The following is a 25,991-nucleotide window of genomic DNA, read 5'->3' as shown; positions in this document are numbered from 1 at the left end:
CGTTATCTAGAAGTGTTAGGAAAGGCAGACCCTGCTGGCAGGACAAGAGGCAGTGGACACAAATGAGAAACCTCAAACTTCACGTGAACATCACTTTTACTGTGAGATTGGTTAAAGCAGTGCTTGGCACAGGTTGTCCAGAGAGAATAAAGGTATTTTCCATCCTTGAAGATAATCAACACATGTTGGGACACAGCCCAGAGCTCTAGGTGGCTCTGCTTCTTCCCACATCAGAAATTCTGTAATTCTGTAATAAAGGTATGAGTAGCTGAAAAGTACCACCATACATGTTAAACACTTTGCTGGTCTCCTCACTTACCTTGCATTTTTAAAATGTGGCCATTTCCAGTGTTTGGATTTGAATTCCATGATGTATTTTCTCTCTGCAAGTTAATTCTAGATCAACAGTTCCATTGCAGCAACACTTAATCACAGAATCACAGAATACCAGGCTGGAAGGAACCTCAGGCATCATCTGGTCCAACCTTACTTGACAAAAGCACAGTGTAAAGATGGCCCAGAACCCTGTCCAGCTCAACCTTAAAAGTGTCCAGTGCTGGGGAAACAACAACTTTCTTCCCTGGAGAAATTATTCCAATGCCTGTTTGTTCTCATTGAGAAAAAAAAATATTTTTGCATCTACTCATAATAAATATCAAATATCTTTGAAATGTTTTCCTTTGTGCATCCAACCCACCTGCAGACATCCGACAGTGCTGTGCCACATCCACCAGGCAGGTACTTCACACCCTTGAAAAAAACCAGCACTCACTGAACAAGAGGGTTGAATCTGTCCAGTCCTTCCCAATCAGGATAAACATGGTTACTAAACCTCCAGCAGCCCTACTGGCTTGAATGAGAGCTCTGTGGTTTACTCGGGCAATTAAACCCACAACTTAGTGACAAGAGTTCTGTGTTTGGAAAGAATCAAGTGAGTTGAAAAATGCATTCCATACATTACTCCTTATTCCTGAAGAGTACATATCTTCTCTCATATATTGTGGCCTTTTCTGTGTTGTGGAATGAAAGGTCTTGCCCAAAATATACAGGTTAGTAAAGGACTCATAGCCATAACCCAGATGCTTCTACTTTGAGTGTTTAACACTCGGGTCACATGTCTGGAGTTTAGGACTAGTATTACACTTTCAGATCTATTTTTTGAAGTTTGCATTTAATTATGGCTGCCAAATGCTAATCTTTTGACACAGAAATCCTCTGCTCTCCAAAACATGTATGAATTTCACAGGTCCAAAATCACTGCTGCAATGTCTGCAGAAACTCACAACATTTTTCATAGATTGTATTACTCTGATGATTTTTTTAAAAGGTGGATGTAGTATGCACTAAGCATTTCAGAAATGCTTCTGTGGGCAGGAAGTATATCAGGTGTTGGGCTCAGATTTGTAATTGCTGACAGCAACACACCAAAGTTTCTGAGAAGGAATTCAACTTTCCTGAAATTAAATACAGAAATAGCTAACTACAGAGTGGGAAACATTTGTTTTGATAGACTCAGGAGGACATCATGCTCTTGTGGTTTTCAAACAAACCTTCAACCCTAAGATTAAAAATCTAAACGCTGTGGTCAGGGTTGTGTTTCCCACAGAAATCCCACAGGTGGCATCACAGCACAAGAGGAATTACATTTCAGCTGCTTTTGATTTAGAAGGAATGCAGCCGCCTTGGGATTTTTATTTTTCAATTGTTTTTGTTTAAAGCTAACACTTTCCTGCAACTTCAATTCTATTTTCTGTGCCACTTCATTCTCGAGAAGATCAAATCTGCACAGGCTTAAGTTTCCCTTGCTTTATGTAAATTTATTTCCTCCTGCAGATGCCTACCAAAACCTACTCAGGGCTGCCCCAAGAATGTAATTCTCCAGTTGAGAAGGATACCTGACATCAAGAACATGTATGGATGTATTAAATTGTTGGCATGGAAATGAGTCAAATCCACAACCATAACTTTTGTCACCAGCAATCCAAAGAGTTAATTTAACTGGGTACTTCAGGGATGAATCAGACACAGGCATATACACAGACACACTCTAAAGGTTTCAGTGCTTGTTAACAAAGTGAATATTTTCAAGTTTTTTTTTAAGAAAACCCTGATGGTTCAAAGAACTTTTTGTGCAGACCTGAAATTATAATAAGCAACGGTAAATTCAGCATTATTGTCTTAATTCAGAAGAGGAGGGAAGAGAAATGAGCGCATTAATATCTGAACAACAACCAGTAGATGTCAGTACCATTGGTGGCCTCCACAAGTGGAGGACTGGGAAAACCAGCGAGGAGTCCAGGACAAGGACTGGACCCAGCCCCAGTACACCACACGACCATCCCGTCCCCAATAATGACCATCAGGCCAAAGCGCCCCGCCCTCCAATTAGAGCCACACTGGTTTGCTCGATGTGCGACCATCTGGGCACAATGTGTATTATCTCCCTTCGAAAAGAAAAAGGTAAATGGAGGAAGGGGTTCCTCTGGGCTGAGCCTTGACTGGATGCCTGACACCGATGCTCTGCTTCACCCTTGCTGACTTATTATACAAAGCAGAATAAGAAAACAGTGTACTTTTAATTAGCAGCATGGATGAAAGGAGGAAAAAAAAAAAAAAAAAACCAAAACAAAAACAAAACCTAAAAAGCCAAACAAACAACAACATCAAAAAAAAACAGTAATTCCCTCTTGCAGGGTTTATAGCCCTTCTCAGGGCTTCTCACCAACACAGTATTTCCAAGCACAACTTATCCCTCTGCCCTTAGCTGAGTCTGCTTATAGGGTTTGTGAATTCCTCTGTCTAAATCTGCCTGTATAAATTTTTGCCCTCCTATATCCTTAAGAATCCATCTCCTCCCACACAGAGGAACGGAACAGGGAATTGGCTCCACCAGTAAACATATTCTAATAGCAATGTCACTGTATTCATAGGTTTTAAGGCTTCGGATTTCCCACAGGGAAATCTGTGTTTCTCAGTATGATACAAATACTCCAGCAAAAACACAAGCAGATCTAAGAATGCTCAACCTCAGAGTAGTACAAAGCAAAAGTTTTATGCCAGTAACAGAAATCTGTCAATTAATTTCTCCTCCACTTAGTCCAAAACTAGACAGAGAAGATACACAAATTACAGATTTTTGGGTATTTCTATGGCAGTTGATCTCACTGGCCCAGGGAAACATGAGCCTTAGGGCAATAGAAAGACATTTTCTCTGCTCTGAGAAAATTTTTTTTTTTTTCTACTGATATATCATTTTGCTAAGCTCTGTCTCCCCAAGAGCCTTGCAGGATTAAGAGGTGCTTATTGGTGCTGTTGTTGTTCTGGTTCCCTCTTCCTCTCCAAAATGATAACATTCAGAACACTATGTGCAATTTTTAAAATATCTCTTTTAAAAAAAATTAGTTTATAAATATTTGACATTTTATTTCTTATTGAGCAATTCTTATTAGAAAGCCCCCAGTCCAAGCCAATTCATCTGCTAAAGAACAAAAATGGCATCTGAAGAATCCAGTGTCACTTGTGAGATGGACCTTTGCTCTGCCCAAGACTCCATGGGCCTGCCAGCCCCAGCCCCTTTGGTGCAGCAGCACCAGCTTGGTCTCATGCTCAGAAGGGCTCTGGAGAGGCTCCCCCATCCTCACTCCCACAGCACCCCAGCATCCAGGGACCCCAGGTCTTCCTCAAACTCCTCATTCATGCAGGGACCTGGTCAAAGCCATGTTCAGCTAAACGCAGGCTTTACAAAGAAACTGCAGAGCGTGAGGCACAGCCACTGTGCTCCCAGAGAGGCATTTTGGGAATTAACCTACAACAGCCTTCCTTGGTGCAGTGTTTAACAGGGAGCTGCCTCAGAGTCCACCCTTGTTAGCTGGACTTTCAGCCTGCTCCCAGGACACACATTTTTGCAGAACTTGGCAGGTTCCTACAGAGACTGCCCAGCCCTGGCCTGCACTGGTGGGTGGCAGCCCCTTTGTACCTAGAGCAGCCACCTTGCACACCTCCCCTCAACCGAAGTTCAACCCAAAAACATCTTCCTGCCCCAGTCACACTCGGTCCTTCTCAGTGTCACAGCCCTGAACCCAGCACTGGCTCTGCATGACCCCACACTGAATGTGGCCACATCACACTCCATTTGCGCCAAGGCTACCCCTGGCCTTGAGCAGCAGTGGGCTGGGTGGATCTACACTGGCTGACCTTTATCCATGCGTGCTTATAAATCATGATGCTGCTGCATGAAGTCCCAGCACCCAAGTTCTTCACGTACAATATTAGTTCTTCTCTGCAGCAAAGCTGCCTAGCAGCTTTTCCTCCATTAACAAGTTGGGTTAATCGACTTGCACTTTTCACAGCATTAACAACATTAATAAGAACAGTCCAGACAGCTACCTTAAAATGAACTCATACTCCAAAATGCAGAGGATCAACAAAATGATCAGAGGGATGCAGCACCTCTTCTACAAGGAAAGACTGAGAGAATTATTCAGACTATAACCCAAATAGACACTGACTCTGATCATACAATTAATCAGATCTTCCTCCAGAAATGCCCAAGCTTGATGGTTTTCAATGACACACACACTGTCAGCTGTCACATCCTTGGCTTACTTGGTGCAACTCAATGCACACCCCACCTGCCAGTCTCAGCCTTCCAGGGTGACAGGAACTGCTCTCACTCCCACTTCATGGACAAGCAGACAAAATAAGAATGATACCTGCAAAGCTTCTTGAGATTTCTACTCCCCCTCATTCTATTACAAGCTGCTCTGAAATATACTGCCAGGTAAAACCTTGATGAACAGCAGTTGATGTGGACTTAAAAGGGCGGGTACATGGCCCACTTCCTCCTCATTATCTGCAGATCAACACGCCCAAGCACACGGGGCAGCACCGCAAGCATGCCACGGACACCACCGTGCACTCAGTGTGCTAAAATGGGTAAGTGCAGAGCAAGAAGAACAATGTCACACATGTTTTGGTATATGGTACGCAAGCAAGAAGATAAATTCTTCCCAACTGGGCTTCTTTCACAGTGGACCAGGGCTTCCTTCACATGCTTCAGGGACTTGTATTCATAAAGTCTGCTGCAGAGGGCAGCTCCACTGTTTTCCCATTCCCATATCCCAGCAGTGTGAGGCCCTGTCCTTAGAGAAGAGCCTGAGAGGCAATTCCACACTGCCCATGTGGTGCCCAAGGCAGGGGTAGCAGTGTGTTTCCTGACTTTCTATCCAAATGACTTCACCTCTAAGAAGCCCACAGCAAAAAGCCAATTAATTAAAGCCACCAATTTTTAACTTTGCTGTTTTCAAGCTCCTTCGTTTTCCTGAAAACCACAACCATACTGCGTTCTCAGTCACCAGTTTCATGTTTCAAAATTCATCTGGTTTTTATTTCTACAGTACCCATTTAACAAGAACACAAGCATTTAGTGATAGCAAATTAGTACCAAGATTTAGGAATATCAGTCTTTAGGAAAAAATCCAGCTATCAATATTTGAGATAATACATAATTACTATAATGCACTAAGATGTACCTGAATCATCTGGATCCAAGTTCTGCATCTTACTTTCTCTTACTTTCTTCTTGTATTTCAACAGCCATTTTGCAACAAAAAAATGTTCATACAAAGTTCTGTGAATTTATTAAAAGGGGGAAAAGGGAGGGATAGGCAATCATTTGCACACACACGTAAGAAAAAGTTAAAAATATGGTTTATTTGAAATCGTGAAAACAAAATCCAATAAATAAAGTGTTTAATATCAACACTAGACACTATGTAGGAAAACTCTGGTAAGACTAGATTGTTCCCTTGGTGCCCCAGGCATGGATGAACCACGAAATGACTTCCCAGCTTCCCACAGCCATGCTGCTTACTCTACAGTCTTTCCCCATTCATGGCATTCAAGCCTTCCCCAGACGCACACTGCCAAACCCCATCCTGGAGTCTCATCAGAACCAGCAGAACTGCTCCAAAGATGGCAGGGCTCACAGGGCAGAGGTGCAAGAGCAAGATTAAGTGCCTACACTTCAGGACTTGTAGAATGCATCCCTCTTCCTCACCCACAGCCCTCTGAACAGGTTTCATGAACTGGCCCAGTATATATATAGTTTTTAAAAAATTTTAATGAGCTATTAAAAGGCTATAAGAACACAGTTTCTTAATCACTTTTTGGGGTGGGGCATGCAACTGATCCCATAAATATTGTTTATGTTTGTTTAACACTGCTATTAAATTACTAGGTTTTTCCAAATAGCAGGTTCTCTCTAAGTAACCATATGTTACATACACATTAAAACTCTTTGAAGCAATAAATATGAAAATATGAAGATTTTATCCAAAATATAACTCCAAACAACTTACAAAACCTCAGGCAGGAAGTCACCAAATTCGGCTAAAAATGTCACACCCTTTCAGAAACAGCAATAAAACATTCTGTATCTGCTTTAGAAAGTGCCTATGGCACAGGGCAAAAGTCTACTTACTACCTTAAAAAATAAAAATAAGCTTGGGCATATCACCCTTTCCTTCTAACACTGACACGAGTGAACTTTATTTTTTTCTTCTTACAAAGGAGGGTAGGGAGAGTGGGATGAAGAGGAGGAAATAAAACCAATGCATCTTACAGATTATTTATTACGTAACTGGCTGTTGGTATTGGAGGCACTCTTTGACAAGCCAGATGAAAACAAGCATATCCAGAAAGGACACACACCAGGCCTCGATGTGGCCACCAGTTTGTGCTTCAACTCAAATGAACCTTCCCAACAGCTCTTCTTTATTCTGCAACAGAGATGTTAGTCCATACTGAAGTTAAGTCTGTTTGGGTGTGATGCTCTCTATAGGCCAACAAGAATTAATCACTACATGAATATCATGGGCTCAAGTACCAATAGTTTAAAGTCCTGATATTACCAATTCATCCAGGTTCAGTTTGTACCATTTCTGACCCAAGGGACTTCACGCCAGGGATCTAATTTGCTGGGGAGTAGGCTCTACTCAGTTACTACCTCATAAAACAGCAATTTAAAATGTCAGATTTTTCACCAAATTTGGGTGATATTTGGATAGGACTTCTACACATAAGTGACATGCAGAGAGGTCATATACTCCATATATCAAAGCAATGTGACACTCTCCAAAGTAGCTTTGTTTTTTGAAAAAGAAAATAAAATCAATGCTGCTTTGAACAATAGGTAAACAACCAGGCTTCAACACCAAATGAAAAGGATAAACACTTCTGGTTAGCAAGATCTATTTAACAGATAACACAACCATTTCAAGTCAGTTCACTGTAACACTTCAATGAGCACCCAAAAGCTCCTCATGTTAATACTCAGCAGGAGCCACAGATCACCAGACTTAACTGGCACAGGTATTCTGACCAAGGAAAAAAACACAATGTCATGTATTTCACAGCTACCAGTTCCCTGGGAATTTGAAGGGACAATTAATGTAATGGTCACAATCACTTCTTCAGCAGATAAACCAAAAACAGGTAAAAAATATCAGGACTTAAAAATACAATAATCAAATTCATCTTTTTCACATAGTTTAACTTGCTATTTTAACCCACATTACACATTTTATTAATTAGGAAAAAAATGACACTGCAGAAAAATAAAATAAAATTTGATTTTAACAAGGACAAGGGTTTTACATGGTGGTATAAAAAATGTAATAGGAGCCTGGAGGGGAAGAAAAAGTGGAACAAAACACAACAAAAACCACAAAGCAAAACAAGTAACAAAAAAAACCAAATACAGACAAAAAAAACCAAACAAAAAAACCCCCACAACACTACCCCCAGGGAAGGTAAAAAGCTAAAATAAATTCCAGACGTTTAAGTCTGAAGGTTTTAGCTTTTAAAATACAACTACGTGTGCCTTTCACAATAACAGCCACAAGTGAACGATACTTTTTGTATTACTGCACCCTTCAACAGGCCAGTCTGCAAGTTAAAACAAACAATATAATAAACTGCTAAATTTTAAGTATGCAATTCTGGATTGCTTTTAGCTGTTATAAAAAGCTGGGCTACATTTCCAATGGTCCATCTTTTAAATTCAAACTGTGCTTAATGTTTTTTAGTTCAGACATACTGAAACCCATCAGCACAGATGGTCTGTGATGTTTTATCGCCTTTAAGCATGTATTCCTCATTTTTCCAAAGAATGATGTAACATCAATTTTCCACGCATATAGCAGCAAGGAAAGTAATTCCAGCTCTTTTTTAGAAGGATATGGCCTCTTGTGAAAGTAGTCTGACAAAAACTGTTTCTGTGCCTCATATGAATTGTGATCATACTGATTAGGATCTACTGCTAGAAAGCGGAGATCCTCACTAGAAGGAAGCTTCCTCATCTCAGTCCTAATCTTTTGTCGTTTAAAAGGCACTACCCCTGAATTCACTTTGTTCTCTGCACACAGAGCTATGCCATTACTTAAGCTCAGAGGCTGCTGTTCCTTATTCCTTTGGTCTTCTGCAACAAAGCAGGAATCTGATTGCTTTCTTTTCAGTACCACAGAAAGATTCTTCTCACCATTCACAAACAGCAGTTCTTTCCTCTCAGTGCGCTCAAGCTGCATCTTCAGGCTCGAGTTGGTGTCTTTGGGAGCACTTCTACAACGGAGCAAATGTACAGCAATAGCTGTCAGAGTCATATTTCCAGTGTACACACCACAACAGTGGATGCACTTGAAAGCAGGAGACTTTAAAATCCTATGCACCGTCGGCATTATATGATGCCTCTCTTTCAAATGCTTTTCATAGGTTTCTCTACCAGCAAACGTACCTAAGCAAAAGGGACAGGTGAACATTTTTCTGGTGCATCTCCTGTTAACTTGTGCTGTCTGAGGTTTCACTTTGATGTAAACAGGGACAAGAACTGTTGAATATATTCCAACAAGCACTGCCAAATGCACTTCTCTTTCACCCATGTCTTCATCTGGTAGCACTGTGTTGAAATCGAAGTGTGGGAACACAAGGCCACCCTGAGCATCATTACCTAGCTGAATTCCTCTGTTGCTGTAACTTGCATGCAACTCCTTTCTCCCATTGTGTGCAGTTTTGTTGTGCTCCACAAGGCTTTTTAAGTCATAGAAAGTACCTGTGCAAAACAAGCAAGATAAGCCATGCATGAAGATATGCTTCATGAGCTCTTCCTCACAGAGAAAACATTTACAAGCGTAACACCCGATCGCCTTTTCCGTCATCCTCAGAAAGGATGCACAAGCTGCAAGTTTGTGAGGTTCTGGGGTTTCTACTTTTACTTCAAGTGGTTTGTGGGCCACCTCCATGTGCACTTCGTAGACATTTGAGGGGAAAAGCTCATTACAAACAGGGCAGGTCTTCCACTGCTTGGCCTGTCTGACAGCTTGGCTTGTTTCAGGAGCAGGGGGGGAGGCCTGCAAGGATACATTGTCAGAGGTCAGAACCACAGGAGGAGAGGGAGCATTGGCTGGTGACTGGGACAGCTGAGACACTGATCCTGTCTGCATGAGCTGGATGGGCACCTGCGGAGGTGTCACAGTAGCTACTCCACCACAGGGAGAAACAGGCAAAGTAACAGAGATGGGGGCCAGTGTGAAAGTAGGTATCCCATTAACCTGCTTGCCAGTGGGAATCAACTGCCTCAGCAGAGAGCCCGCAGTCAAAAAAGCTGTGCTTTGAGAAACCGGAGGCTGAACTGGTTGATTTACTGGGATAACTGCTGGGGCAACAGGTTGATTAAGCTGAAGGAATCCAGGTCCAACAGGTTGTCTAACAGGAACCACCCCAGGAGCAAGAGGCTGGTTAAGCTGGAGAAGACCCGACCCAACTGTCTGCGTCACTGGAAGGACCCTGGGATCGATGGGTCTGTTCATGTTCCCAAGTGGCTGGTTGACAGACAGAATTCCTGGAGCAACTGACTGATTCACGGGGAGGACTCCTGGCGCAACTGATTGACTCACAGGGCCAACAGGTTGAGCAGCAGGGAGCGTTCCAGCTGGAACCAGAGTGTTTATAGTCCCAATGGTTTGATTAACAGGAAAGAGCCCAGGCCTGACGGGCTGATTAAGAGGAAGAACCGCAGGGGCCACAGCTCTACTTACGGTCCCAACAGAATGATTAAGTTGGAGCCCATGAGAAACAATGACAGCCTGCGAAGGCATACCAAGGTTATTCTGAGCCACAGGAGGATTGCTGGTCACAAGAGTGACCTGCGAGGATGTAGCAGCAGGAGCATAGGTGGTTTTTGGGAGGCTGCCAGAGGCACTTGGGATAGTCACTGGTCCAACTGTGTTCTGAACTCCTTGTGTGTGCACCATGCTCTGGTTTTGATTATTCTGTGGAAATGCAACCTGGATGCAAGCTGGAGCTGTCACAGAACCTGCTGGGACAATGACAGGCCCTGCAGATGCTGCTGCTACAGGTGCAGCTGCTGCTACAGCTGGGACAGGCTTTGGAGCAATATGAATTTGTTTCACAAGTCCAGGCTTCTTAATACGTTCTGAAATCAGAGAACGAAGTTTGTTCTCCAGGTCTCTGTGTGTTTCAGCTGTCAAGACATGGTACATTAAAGAATCTGGGCTGTTTGCAGGAGCATTACATTTTTTACAGTAGAACTCAACTGAATTTGGCGTACTTTCATCACATTTCTCACCAAAATATGCACTTAGCAAGTTTTCAAAATGGTTCATCAGCACGTGTTTCTTCATATTGTAATACAAGGTGTCTGTGAATTGACATTTTAGACAAGTGAAATTTATGATGTCACTCCTAAATTGTTTCATGCCATCCAAAATGCTGACTGTATAGTTCTGTATTTGTTTATTAAACGAATGAAACATCCACATGTGTTCTCCCACTACTTTGGGATGAGAAGAAAATGCACATTTTGGGCAAGAAACCACCATCTCCTGGTCCATTTCATCCTCATGGTAACGATGCAAGTGATTCTTGAAAGAAGTAAGCAATTTGAATGACAACTTGCATAAGCCACAGCAGTATGGTTTTTTTCTGTATCTCTGCAAACAAAAGAAAAACATCCACTTAGAAACTGTCAATTCTTATGCCACTGGTCTGTTTAAATCTGCACTATGACCTGTCAAAAATGCCTTCACTGGATGTAGAGCATGTATGTTCTCAGTTTCTTCTGGTTTTGAAAAGCAAATTTAAAGATTACTTACTTAAGGGGAGAAACATTTGTGCCTTTTTTGTTTCATTATAATTTACTAAGAAGCCTTAAATGAGTTTACTTCTACCCTAGTTCACAAGAAGCAATTCTGAAGCCTGTTTTTAAATACAGGAATCACAGAACAAGATGGAAAGAATTTGTATCCCCACTGTACACAGAAGTTAAGCCTTAGGAATTAGGAATTGCAGCCCTTTTAATATGACACTTTTAAAGCTTTGTTTAGTTCAGGGCCAGCTCCCATCTACTGGACAAAAAGACAAACAACAGAACAGGGAAGAACTTTTTTTCTGTTTTTCAATAACATATTCTTCACTGAAAACTCTCCAGACCTTCCCAACAAAGCCACAAACAATGATTTTTTAAGAACATTCTTTTGGAGCCAAAATAATAATAGAAAGTAGTAAAACTCCCTTTTATGATAAAGCAGCGATTTATTAACTCATATATATAATTTATATACTGGGCATCCCAGTGTTTTTCCTCAAAAAAAATTCCTCAAAAACACTCAGTATAGAGCATACACATTCCTCTCAGAAAAGTATTTCAACTGCTTAAGAACACATCTACCTTGCACTAAGCAGAGATCTGCTCCCTCAGTTATACATCACATGACAGCACTGTTTTTCATATCCATATGAACATTAATATGATCTTTCTGAAAAACTGGTAGCCCCATCAACCATTTTTTCCTGACAAACTTCCTAGGAAGTTAACCCTGGCTCCTGCCAAAAACTACAGAATCAGTCATAGCAACATCCATGTGAAAAATCTGTACACTCAAAAATCTAGTGCACTCTGTCTCTTCCCTCAGACATGTTTTTCACCTCACTGATTTCTGCACTCATGAAACAGAACCCAAAGGGAACAAACTGTTCTGCCACTACAGCATCCAGCCCTGTCAGATCATCCACATACATCTCACTGACACACCATGACACAGCAACACAACATGTGCAGGTTTGGGTTTTTTTGCCATATCATATAACCATGCAGGTTACAGTCAGCCATTTACAGACAACAGGCAGCCATCTCCTAGTAGTATTAGGAGTCTCCTGATGATAACCAAAATCTAAGCTCCCAATTCAAAAGACTGTGTCAGACAATGCCACTGGCTGGCTAAGGCTGCTGAAGAAGCACATTGCTAAGCTACCACTGAATTATCTTCTACTTATACTCTAGGTGTCTAACCTTAGCTGCTAGCAAACAGCAACAAAGCAAATTAGCAGATGCATCAATCTTGAAGTATCCCACCTAGAGAAAGGCCACTGACACTAATGAACTAATGAAGCAAACAAAATATTACTAGAAGATACGCCTCACTACTTCTGGAGAAGTAAAATGACAAAGGAAAAATTCCAAACAATTGTCTTTCAGCTGAACAGAAACAAGTGGAAATATGCTGCTTTGATATTCTCTGTATGAAACAGAGCTCTTCCACACACTTTACAAACCATTCTGCGAGCATGTTCTCCTTGCATACTCATCTGCTTTTTCTGTTCACTGTGCTTTTTCAGGCTCACCACAACCTACCAGTGGCATGCCAGTTTTATAGAAAATTGACAAAATAAGAATTACAAGCCACTTAGGAAAAACAAAGCATCTTGGAGATTGACCAACACAACCTTCAGCTGTATAAATGTAATCCAAAAGAAGGCTTATTAGAGACATCGCAGTAAACTCAATTAACCTTCCTTTAAAGAACCTACCCAAGAACACAGTAATACTTTCTGTTGTGCAGTCTCACATTCCCCACAACCTAGAATCATGCAGAAAGACAAGACATCCTCCAAAAAACAAAGTTCTGCCAGAACTGTAAATGTCTCCCTAAAAATAGTACAAATGGTGGAAACCACCAACTTCATTTACACAGACATCTTCTCCAGCCTACTAAGTTTATAGAAGGAAACAATTTATTTTCCCCTTATGGAAACAACTTTGGAATAGAACATCCTGAAGGACCAGCTTATTTTCTCCCAAATCTAGACAGAATGATGCATGAATAATATGCATTATTAAAACAAAATTGTTTAAAGAAAAATTGTAAGAACAAGGCTAGTATCCAAAAGACACAGTTTGGAATACAATCTGTTCCACAGGATTGTGTTATCAATTCCACACTGAATTTCATTGACAGGTGTTCCATGAGAAGGCCATGAGGGGCCCCAAGACTCTTCAGGCAAGACCGACAAGTCTACATTTTTTTCTGGACATACTCCACTGCTCTATACACAGCATCTTAGAAACCTGCTACTATATAAAATTATAGAATTGCTCACCTCAACCCTGCCTCTCTTGTCGAGTCTAGCTATACAGAACTAAAAGCTGTTTCACATACACAAATATAACTGGAAAGAGTTTTCCACTGCCACCCTACACCAAGCCACTAATAATAATTTCATCTTAATCCACCTGCATCTATGCAATCACACTTTCACCCATCCAATAAAACGGGAGTCATGTTGTACAGAAGACCATGCATATTAGGTCAGGCTAAAAAGGCAGAATATTAGTGTGACATCTTAAACACTGATGTTCAGGGTTGTATCCTTAAAGACTGAAAATAGTAACTTGAAGTCCTCATAACCACCTGCATTACAGGGAAAAACAAAGAGAAAATGTAAGATTATTCCCTGACTAATAGCACTTAGAAAACAAATATTAAAGCTATTTTCTTCCATAAAAAAAGCTGCATTCCAATTTCTGAAAACTGTCAAATTCAGCAACTCCACACAACTTGTTTATCCAGAATTTGAGTCACAAACATACATACCTTCCTTTTGCCCACAGGCTCCCAAGGAGAGACATCACTCCATGAAGTGTTACGAAAGTAGTTTTCACCTGCATCAAAACTTTTAAGATTCTAAAAGTAAAATAAAAACAAGAAATGAAAATCAGCAATTTGCAGTCTATTCTGAGTATAAAGAAATTCTCAACAGGCAATAAGGAAAAATAAAAAAGAAAACCACACAGAAATAGAGGATTACTTGGAAGTCTCTAAACTCCATTCAAATAAATTACTACTTTGATCAGCTTTGATTTATTTTACCTCAAATATTTGTTCATGTGACTACCTGGTAATAGAGCAGGAATCCTGAACATTTCATAATTACTGAAAATAATACTGGGAGTGAAAATATTTACACATGAATTCCACTGCTTCCAGCCAAGTTCACAGTGAACACTTAAAGTATTTTTCCCCTCTGTCTTCCTCCTCCTTCATTGGTAATATTTCATTGCTTACTTCATTGCTTTATTAACTTACCACTACACTTTAATTTGCAACAGGTTTTAGTATTAAATCTGCGTAACATTGTTATACCTCTAACTTGGAAAAAACAAAAGACATTCACAGAAGCTGATTTCCAAGAGCTGCTTTTCCTGAAGCTCAAAAGCAACAAGATTACTGTGTCTGTAACAACTGTGTCAGGGAAAGCAGCTGTCTTAATCTTATCAGAGCAGTTCCCTCAAGCCAAAGCCAGCTACTCTCCTAAAAATACTAAGTTCATCACCAGATTTCTAAGACCCACACATATTTAAATACAAACTTAATGTGAGGGGGAAAAAAAAAATCCCAAAAAAACCAAAGATAGATTCCAATTTACTAGGCATTTCTGAAGACCCTAAACTAGATTCAACAGCACATCCAGAATGCCTTGGATGGAACACAGGCTACAGATCCAAGCTTTACCCATAGAAAACTTGCATCTCTTCTCCCCTCACATTCTTCCTTTTCACAAATCTCTCTTCACTCAAAACTCTGCAGATACTTAGAGAAAGCATGATTTCATCTCTTCACCAAACACCAGCAACAGCAGAAGCAGGTAACAAATAACATTTAAGATCAGATGACCTTACAAAAGGAGTGGAATTCATAAACCTAATAGTTTGTATAATGTGAAATTTAGCAGCAACACAGAATATAGTCAGCAACAAGGAGCAACAAAGCTTCAACAATCAAAAAAATACAGAATTCTACTTAATGCAGGTTCTGTCTGCACTAGGCTCTTGTCCATTTGCACCCTGCAAATAGAAGCATTCCTACATGTTCAGCAGATTACAGTAAACCAGAACATCATGCCAGTAATAATTTGATTTTAACTTCATTATTCAAGAATTTAGAAAAATGTAGCAGCTGAGTTTGCAATATGCTGTCTACCTTTTCAACCATCAAGTATGCTCAAAGAGAAATCAGACAAGCTCAGGGCAGCAATAGACAAATACCCTGCAATCTAATCAACCCTAGACACTGAATAAGTCATGTACTTGCCCTTCAACCAACCAAAAAAAAAAAAAAAAAGAAAATGCCCCACCAAAAAAACAAAACAAAACAAAACAAAAAAAACCCCACAGAAAAACCAACCTAAGAAACAAAAACAATACAAACCACAAAAAAAACGCAGGAACCTTAGAAAAACCTCTTGCATGCAACAAGCGAAATCTTAGAACTTTAGTGAACTATTTTTGATAGAGAAAATAGAACCACTTGAGATTTACTAGAACTTTTTCAGCCAAACATGCTGGAATGAATTACACACTGTCAAAAAAAAGTTTTCTTGAAATTTATGGCTTATCTGAAATATGTTCTGTTTTTGGTTTGAGTGACGGGCCCTACACTTAAACACCAGATTCTCACAAGCCAAATACATGAAATACGACTAGATAATTTTGCTAAAATTAGCTATTTCCTACAGAGGAATAACCATTCTTATCAATACTATTCTTCAGTGGTGGAAATGGCTGCTGTGAACACTTGCTTTAAAACAAAGGTCCACTAATTAGTTATGCCCTTTCCACATTTCTCGCTTTCAGGAGGGGACAAAAACAGGAGAAGGGAAAGGTAACAAGAAAGGAACAAAGCCCTCTGAGAAGCCTGACTAGTCCTGATGCATAATAGGTATTTTTAAGTTGAAGAGAAAAACATTTTTAAACTAACAACTGTTCTCCCCTCTGTGTTAAAACTACTATGGTTTTCCTTAACAAAAACATAAAAAGGTAAGAGTTGAAAAGAAGACACAGAATCATAGAACAGAATCATGGAATGGTTTGGGTTGGAAAGGACCCTACAAATCATCTAGTTCCAGCCCCCCCATCATGGGCAGGGATGCCACTCATTAAACCAGATTGCCCAGGGCCACATCCAACCTGGCCTTAAATGCTGCGAGCGATGGGGCATCCACAGCTCCTCTGGGCAACTGTACCAGTGCTTCAGCACCCTCTGAATAAAGAATTTCTTCTTAACACCTAATCTAAACCTACGCTCTTTCAGTTTAAAACATTACTGCCCCTTGTCCTGTCCCTATCTCTCCATATAAAAAGTCCCTCTCCTTCCTTTTAAAGAGCCCCCTTCAGGTACTGCAGGGCTGCAAGGAAGTCTCCCCAAAGCCTTCTCTTGTCCAGGCTGAATCCCAGCTCTCTCAGCATGTTTTCAGCTTCAGAACAGAAGTGCTCCAGCCCTCTCATCACCTTCATGGCCCTAAAGACACAGTATGGTAGAGAATCTGGAACAGTGTTTTAAAGGAAAACCTCTGACCTTACAGTGTACTTAAACACACTACTTGGAGACTCAAACTATTACTCCAGACAAAATGCTCATGTTTTCTTCCTAGAAGAGATCAATTAGCCTAAAACCTAATGTTTTTGGTCTCTAAGCTACAGAGAGGTACTAGTCATACATTATATTCCTTCACCTTCCTCACCAACTATTGTCCATTATTGTGCCTTATTGCAACAGTGCAAAACCAGATTCAAGTCATGTTTATAGCATATTGTATTTCGATCCATTTCTTACATTGTCCAGCACCTTCATAAAGAGTCCAGAAACCAATCCAAATATTTGAGAAAACAAACTTTAGGTACTTCTCACTAGATTGTTTTCAAAGTGCTTTCAAACCCAGGCCCTTCTACGATTCTAAGTTTTATTAAAACCTCACACTTCCCATGCTAGCAAAAAGAAATATCAACATCATATGAACCAAGTACAAATCAAGCTATAGAAACCATTCTTCCTACTGCTAAAGTTGTACCAAAACCAGCTCCAGATTACCTGGGAAAAACAAACTGAAGTTATGAACTTGGTTGAGGGAGAATTATTTGCAAAAAAACCCTAATATGGTATTTTTTGGCACAAATGTCATAGAGGTTTTTCTACAAATGTTTTCTGGGTTTCCCACCACCATTTTTCACTTAAAAATGAAGCAAAACCAACAAAATGCGTATTATACATACCACCAAAAACTCAATTAAATACAAACCAATTTATTACTTATTTACCATTGAAATCCATGCAACAATCAAAGAGACCACAAGCAATTTCATAGTAAAAACCTGTCACCATCAAAACATTCCTGTTTCCAATGGTCAAGACAGACTCGGCTTCTGAGTTAGAACTGTGATTACAGAATAGTAACGAAATAAAAATAGCAAGTAAATGGAAATTAGTAGACATTATGATTTCCCTTGAGCTGTTACAACATTTAAATATATACAAAACTGTTCAACTGCAATAACAAAGACTGTTCCAAAATCAGTTATGCATGTAGTCTTGAACATTTTTCTTCCAATTATTTACAGAGTTTCAGAAAGAAACCATCACAAAATACACAACAGCACCCTTATAGAGTGTTAAACCTACTTTAGTACTGCCATACAGAAGCAATGAACCTCTTGTCAATGCGAAGGTATGCATGTACTCAACAGCCAAAAAAGCCTCTGCACCAGCTCACTGAAATACACTATTGTTAAGAAATGGAGTTACTTTGCTGTGTTTGCACCTTCTCTGGTATTAGGTTCGCCAATCTGATGGTGTGCATTCTTCTTGACCGATGCACAAAATTTTCTCCTCAAAGTGGCAACAGTGGTACAAGATTTATCTTAATCACCCCAGTACACCTGCATATACTTTTTAAGATACAGAACCAAACTACAACTCAGTAAGATCATTTTGGTATTTTTCACCAGATACAAAATTTAAAGACTTATCCATTTTCAGAAACACAGATTATTTGTACGTCCCTTCAGAAGCTTGCCCCTCATATGTGATGGGATGTCTTTGAAGAGACTCGTCCCCATCTGCTTGAAATCTTAAAAGAATTGAAAAGAGTTGTGGCATAGCACACAAATAACAATTCATCAGTCTACGGTATTTTTCCCTAAAGCTGTACTGTTTCTTTTTGTTGAAACATTACTAACAGAATATGTGGCACCATCTATGACACGTATTTGTCAGGATTTTTTAAACATTTTAGATTAGTTTACATTCTTTGAAATACTTTACCTTCAACAATTCCCTGCAGCTGTCAAGCCCGAGATCCACAAGAATGTCCTTTACCTTTTTGCGAGCCTTCCTTACATTATCAAGGTTTTGAACAGGAATTTGAAACATTTTGCACTTTTCCTGGGAAAAAAAAAAAAACAACATAACAACCAAAAAATAAAGAAAAAAAGAAAAAAAAAAGAAGAGGAAAAATGAAAGAGAATGAAAAAAGGGACTAAATACTTGAACACAGGCACTTGCATTTAAGTGTGTTAAAATAAAAACTAAAATCTGAAAAGTCACAGAACAGAAATATTTCAGTTAGAAAAGACTGCTAAGATCATTAAGTTCAAACATTAACCCACCTCAATCATTACCCATGCCTCTCATCACTACACCTATGTGTCTTCTAAATACCCCCAGGAATGGGGACTGAACTACCTCCCTTGCCAGCCCATTCCAGTGTTTGGCAACCCTTTTTCTGAAGAAGTTTTTCCTAATATCCAATTTAAACCTTCCCTGGTGCAACTTGCTCTTTTCCTGTAACTTGCTATTTGGGGGAACAAACCCACCCCAACCTAGCTACACCTTTCAGGCAGTTGTAGAAAGTGGTAAGGTCTCCCCTTAACCTCCTTTTCTCCAAGCTAAACACCCCCAGCTGCCTCAGCCACTCCTCACTGGACTTGTGCTCCAGACCCTTCCCCAGCTTCACTGTCCTTCTCTGAACTCACTCCAGCTCCTCAATGTCTTTCCTGAGGGGCACAGAACTGGACACAGCACTTGAGGTAAGGCCTCACTGTGCCTAGTACAGGGTCGATCACTGCCCCAGTCCTGCTGGACACGCTCTTGCTGACATGGGCCACGATGCCATTTCTTAAATATGAAAACCCAAAATCCTTAAGCCAAAGAAGTGGGCTCATTAGCATTTTCCAAGTAGAACCCTTGACTGATTTTAAAGGAAACAGAATCTAATGGGGAGGAGGGGCAGGCAGGAATTCTTTGTATTTCTTCTATCTACAGAAAATTCCAAATATTTCTTTCAGATCTCCTTGTATCTACGTGGCAGGAACATTGGTTTTGTAGGGTTTTTGTAAAACCCAGAACAAACCCATGAACATCAGAGTTTTATTAAGTTCTATTCAGAAAATTACTATAATATAAGAAGAAATTCCACACCTTTCACCTTAAATCCTAGCATCAAGATGAGAAGTCTCTGATATTTTTGTTTGCTGTCAAGCATGTACATGCTTAAAATACTATTGCTAGTAAAATCTAGATTTCCTGCAGAAGCTTCTACTTTTGTAAACTTGTAAGGTATCTCCATAGGCTCAGCTTTAGAAGTAAAAAAAGCTCAGCCTTTGTCAACTCCTTCCTAGATTACAGCAAGATGCAATTTAGCCTGAGCTTTAAGAAACTACAATGAACACAGAATGCAAAACCTAACCCTAAGCCTGCACTGAAAAAGGTCACTGGAAGCTTCTCCAGTATCTGATGCTTAAATAGCTGACAGAGTATCCAGGAACATTTATAACATCTTAGTCCTTACTGCTAAACAATTCATCCATCCAGGACACATTTGTACAGGAAAAAGAAAAAAAAAATGAAATAGAGGAAATCTCCAAACAGTTCTTTAGCACATACAGTCTCAAATGTCTTGAAAAGCTGTACTTTACCAAAAAAGCAAGCTCCCTGCCAACATGAAAACTCTACTTTGAATGATAAGACTTTCATGCAAATAGTTGCAAAATCCCCTTGCACATAAGACACCAGCTACAAGCTAAGCCTCAAAAACAAAATCCCCAAAACCCACAAACCATATAAAAAATGTTCTGTTCTGTATGTAATCACCCTAAACCTTAATATATGTACAAAACGTACAATTGATGGGTTTATGATTAAAATTCAAACAACTCACATACTATTCTTTGCTTCTTCTCCCTTGAAAGGAAAGGTGTGGAGAGAGAAATGGAGAGGGAACCCCATTTGACAGATGCTAGTCCTGTTTTCTAATGTTTCTTATCACCAAGAAGTCCAGAAGACATTCTGATACCATCAGGGTAGATGCAGAACAGGAACCTATACAGAATGGAATAAATCAGAGTGCTTGGTCCGGCATTCTCTCAAAATACAATGAGCAAAAATCTGACATAAAATATTTTTTTTAAAGTGAAGTCCACCAGGAATTTGCAAAGTCCCTAGTTAAAGCTTTAAGATCAGTCCCTCTATGACAGCAAGTTATGCACATCAACCCCACGGTCCAGCACGGGTAACAACAGAGTTGACTGGACACCACCATGCCCAGTGGTGATTAGCCAGAAGGAAATACGGTTCAATGCATTAGGTTCCACTGGAAACAGTTTCCCCATCTCAGTCTTCCAACTCATACACTGATGCTACTAAAGAAGGTGAAGCAGGCATTTGTTGAGGCATGTCTAGCTCACAAATAAGAAACAGTCTATAGGGGTGTAGTATGCAACATCCATGTACCTCAACAGTTCCCTTAACCAGTAATTATTCTGAAATTATTAATGCAGAAGAAAAAATTAAATAAAATTATTAATTATCCTTAAATTATTAATCCAGGTGAAAGAAAAACACACCAAAACCTCCACCATAGCAGAAAAAACTTGAATATAAATTATTTTCCGGTTTTCAAAGAGTTGGTCTTCAATCCAAAGGCTACCTTGTGCAATCACATGCAATGTTATTCAGTAAGCATTTAAACAACCTTCTTGGGAGTAAGGATCTTAAAAGATCTTGCACCAGAATCACAGAACAGTATGGGTTAAAATGGATCTTAAAGATCATCTAATTTCAGACTTACTCCCATGGGCAGGGACACCTCCCACTAGACCAGGTTGCTCAAAGTCCCATCCAACCTGGCCTTGAATATTTCCAGGGATGGGGCATCCACAGCTGCTCTGGAAAACCTTTGCCAATGCCTCACCACCCTCACAGTTAAGAATTTCTTCCTAATATCCAACCTAAATCTACCCTCTTGGAGTCTATCCATTAGACCAGCACTGCCCCACCATACAGGTCACAAAATATCAACCTCCTAAACTTATTCCCTCAAGTCCTCAGTTTAATTCCTTGACTGTTACGCAGTTTATTATCCACATTTTCATACTAATATTTTTTTTCCTTATATTTTGGACATTCCTCAAACTTTAGTTTGCACTTTGGTTCCATGCATTTGTTGCATGGAACAATGCACAACAATTTGTTCCACATTCCATTCTTAATCAGCAAATTCAACAAAGGACTAGAGTTTAATTGAACAAGGGTTACCAGGAGTCTTGATCATTTTACTGCATTGCCTGTCTAAAAGACAAAAATGTATTCTTCACTGCTTTTAATTGCTGTTTCCAAAAACCTGATAAACCACTGAGTTTTCAGACTAGTGCCACTTCATAAACAGAATCAAGGCAAGTTTTTAGCAAAATAAAATAATTTTAGCAGCTGATGTCTCAAATTCAGTTCTAAGACAGCCATCCAACTCTTGCTTAGGCATTTTAGCCATCAAGATATTTCTGCATTTGTTGCTTGTTCAGATAACATCCCCATAATGATATACACAGTGGAGCTTTATTCAACACTACAGGTTCATTTCATTTCTACATTTGTTATCACCAATTGTAACACCCAACTAATCACATTTGACTTTTCAAAGATCACAAATGCAACACTTCCCTTCCAGCAGTATTGCAGTATTTTAAGACTAGTCTAAAAGACAAGGTAACAGTCTGCACAGTATTTTGGTAGTCAAAGACACCAGTTTTCAAATTAACTACCTTTTACTATCATTTCTCTACATTACAAAAAAAAAAAAAAAAAAAGGAAAAACATTAACACTGCACCTCTGCAAAGTGAGAAGTCATCACAAAATGCCAAGTTCCTATTCATTCTACTTCTCAGAACCATTCTCATTCACCTTGGAAGGAACCTCAAGAGGACACCCAGTCCAGCTTCCTATAAGCAGGCTCAACCATTAATTGCAGCCAGGGCACTCTGTTTTGGCCAGTCAGGTTTGGCAACCTCTCTGGGCAACCTCCTCCAGTGACAGACTGTGTTCATATTGAGAGCTTTATTCCTTACATGAAATCTGCACCACTCTTATTTGTGTTCCTACAGGAAGTAGGTATTTGCAAGTGTCCTAACTGAAGACCAAGATGTTTCCTAGTACCATCTGAGTAGGAGTTGCCTCTGGGCAGTTTTCCTTATCTGCTGTTAATAGGCCCATCAATGTCTTGCCACATGACTCAGAAGTAACACTCTCCAGGAGCCAGTTCTGTTTAACAGGTGATTAAGGAACCACCTCGTGACTCAGATTGATTAGAATGGATGCTATTCTCCTTCATTATTTAATCTGATGTAATTTAAAATATATTCTAATAAAACTTACAAAGAGCAGTTCTGGTCAACAAAGCAGTTTATCTTCTTATATTCAAATTTATATCCAAGGGCAACTTAATAGAAATCTCAGGTAAGGAAAAAAATTAACTCTTCTTTGTCCAGCTATATAAAAAACTTCTGGGCATTTCAGATCATAGATCTCTTAGAGTCACAATAATTCTCCTCTTTTAATGGCTATAAATCACATACCTGTTAAAAAGGTCACCTTGCCCAACACAAAGATCACCATCATTCAACAGCTGCTAACACACAATGAAGAGAAGTAAGATATGTGATGGTATAGCTTGAGATGCAGCACAACAACCTGCATCTTACCTAACATATCAAAGCAAATTTAGATCATTAACTTCAGCTACTGTGGTTTAAATAACTATTGTGATGGTTCATTAACACGCAACCAAGTCCCTGCTATCCAAGACTGGTGAGAAGAGGCTAAGTGACACTACCATGAAGGAACACTACCATTTAAACTCATGGAGCCTTCCTAAAGCACTAACACAATTCTTTGACTCCCTTGGGAGTCTCTTCTGGGCACTGGCCAGAACCTGAACTCAGCAGGATCCAAGTTCATCCTAGGTGATGTAAGCATCTGCATGGAGCACACTCAAATCCTGCAGGACTTATCAACCCCATGTGTATGTCTGCAGAAGATTCACACCCCCCAAGTGCAGCTATTCCAGGAGGAAGTACCACTGCATTTGTGCTGCACTTATCAGCTTGGTGTGACCTGAAGGCTTTGCACTTTACAAATGCACACAACATTTGCAGCATAGACAATCCAAAACTTTAACAAGTCAGAAAGGGGACAGAACTGACAACCCCCACCCCAGGGCTATGCAACAGGTTTCAGAAGGAGGACTAAAGTGTTCAAACACAAACCAGCTCCACCAGCACTCAGTAACTTAGCCCAAATCCAAGAATTCCCAATAGAAAAACACAAGATGCAACAAAAGTGTGTGTGCTCTTCCTTGTTTCTAAAGATATGCTGTAATTTGTAAGGGATGTTGTTTTTCAGAAAACTTCCATGAAACTAATCACAGAAATTATTAAAGCTTATCATATACACTATACCTTATAATAGGTCTTATTATAGCTGATCATATTCTTTATTTCTTACTTAGTTCCTCTAAATATTGTGCTAAAGAAATTCCATTTTTTTGATCAAAGTTTTTTAAAAGGTGCACTAGGATTTCTAGAATATAGATTCAATATACTAGAAGTCTTTTTAAGTATTTCATTATAGCTCTGTACAAGTGTTTTTAACAAACACAGATTTTTGGTTGACAGCAAACTGTTATGGACAACAACCAATTCCTTCCCAATAACTAACATGTCAAAACTTTATCTGCTGAAAGCAAGTTGTTAATAACTTTGACTGTACAGGACTCTGAACTGCTGCAGCAGGAGTTACACACGTATCTTTTATTCCATTTACAAACCAGGACAACAGGAACTCCCCATTACCTGCTCTCGACCACCAAACAAGTGCATTCAAACGGTTTTCACGGCTTGCATTGTGTGGCACGTGTTTGTTTACATTATCCATAAACTTTTTTTCTACATGCATGCATTGCTGAGGCACCAGAAGAATATTCAACGCAATTTTGCGTCCCATTAACTGAATCCATTAACCAGTGATGAAGGGCTGCTTCTGTCCGTGTGTCATTCTTGTCCCTGCTACAGTTTGTCAAACTGTTTCAAATCAAAACAATTAATTAAAAGTGATTAAAATTGTCTAGCCTTCAAAGCCAGCAACTGGCTGGTTCCTTAGCCACTCCATGGAGGAAGCGCAGCCTGGAATAAATAGCCAAGACGCGAGCCGCGCGGTGCCAAGGAGCCGCCCGCAGCATCCCTGCGTACAGCGTCTCGTCCGACGGGGCACGCCGGGCCCGCGCCGTGCCTCCCGCCCGCTCGGGGCAGCGGCTCCAGGCTGGCAGCGCCCGCCGGACCGAAATCGCGCAGCCAGCGGGGCAGGCTGCCCTCCGCCCCGCCCCGCGGCACGTACCCGGCCGGGCTGCAGGGGGAGCCCCGCCGCCGCCGCTCCTCCTCTGGGCTCTCGCTCCCGCTCCTCCTCCCTCCGCGGCCGCCGCCCGCCGCGGTCCCGCACCGCCGCCCGCCGCTCACGGCCCGGCTGTGCCCGCGGCGCTGCCGCCGCTCCCGGCGCCGCCTCCCGGGCCGCGCCCGGCAGCGCTCACAGCGCGCCCCGAGGGGGCGGCGGCGCGGCAGGACGCGCGCACCGCATCCACCGCCAGAAAGGGAAAATGGCGCTCGGGATGGCACAGGAAGTGACGTCGAGGCTCATTTGCATGGCAGGCGGCCAGCCAATGAGGCGAGACCCTGCCACCGCTCCCATTGGCTCATCGGACAGGATGGGCGGGGCTAAGGGCGGGACCTTATGTGGGGGCGTGGCCCAGCCTGGAGCTCATCTGCGCCTCTTCACACCTCCAGGGGCAGCCCTGAGCACTCTCACGAGAGCTGTGACATCACCCCGGGGAGGAGCCTGACAACACCTTGCCCAGTAGGCGAGGCCGCCACATGACCAACCAGCAACGTTGCAAGTCCCTTTGCCGTTATGTTCTAATCTCGAAGATGTAGCCCATTACTTCCATTCCATAGGCTATACCTTGACCTATCTTATTAGCGTGGTTAGGGCTATTCCGTCCACTGTTGGGCTTTCAGGGGAGGTGGGCTGGCGACAGCGGTATGTAGGCTGAATTTTGGCCAGGAATGGTCAGGTATAATGTGGATCATCGATTACAGAAGAGGCTCCTCTAGGTGGGTTTGGGACACCACCAAGTCCTTAGAGTTTTAAGCGTTAGTGCTCGTAGTTCTTGGGCGGATACTTGAGTAGGGTTAAGCATCAAGATTTAGGGCCAGGCAGTTTGGGCCCTGGTTTTCGTGGAGTTCAATTAATCATTGTTCTAAGATCTTCTTTGATGTGGAGGCCTTACTAGCATCTTGGGCTTGTGACGGCTCAGTTGCCTTTTAATCTTAGCTACTTGGATAACATGTGACCACTCTTTATGCCGTTATAAAGTTAATTTGGGTCTCCTGTATGACCGCGGTGGCTGGCACAGGATTTACCAACCCTAGATTTGCTATGGCTAAGTCAAGTTTACATTCATTGCTTAATATTAAGTACTGCTG

At 40.9% G+C, this 25,991-nt stretch overlaps 2 protein-coding genes across 5 annotated transcripts in view; both read right to left on the bottom strand.

The window, feature by feature from the left end:
* The window catches only part of RBFA (ribosome binding factor A), a 399,231-nt gene that overhangs the window by 346,359 nt on the left and 26,881 nt on the right, over nt 1-25,991 (bottom strand). The window lies entirely within an intron of this gene.
* Nucleotides 5,693-25,131, bottom strand: ADNP2 (ADNP homeobox 2). Of its 4 annotated transcripts, none has more exons than XM_030267055.4 (5): nt 24,309-25,131; nt 20,344-20,504; nt 18,450-18,569; nt 13,947-14,036; nt 5,693-11,006 (listed from the first exon to the last, which is right to left on the bottom strand). In XM_030267055.4, exons 3-5 carry the CDS (start codon nt 18,555-18,557, stop codon nt 8,034-8,036), a joined length of 3,171 nt encoding a protein of 1,056 aa, XP_030122915.2. In that variant the 5' UTR covers nt 18,558-18,569; nt 20,344-20,504; nt 24,309-25,131; the 3' UTR covers nt 5,693-8,033. The 4 variants fall into 4 exon arrangements, with proteins under 4 accessions (XP_030122915.2, XP_030122912.2, XP_032602775.2 ...); XM_030267052.4 differs by having other exon boundaries at nt 24,850-25,131; XM_032746884.3 differs by having other exon boundaries at nt 20,348-20,504; nt 24,850-25,131.

The sequence above is a fragment of the Taeniopygia guttata genome, chromosome 2 (assembly GCF_048771995.1).
Source record: "Taeniopygia guttata chromosome 2, bTaeGut7.mat, whole genome shotgun sequence".
In the NCBI taxonomy this organism is placed as follows: domain Eukaryota; kingdom Metazoa; phylum Chordata; class Aves; order Passeriformes; family Estrildidae; genus Taeniopygia; species Taeniopygia guttata.
Note: the sequence above shows the minus strand (reverse complement) of the source record. Positions and strands in the feature narration are given on the sequence as shown.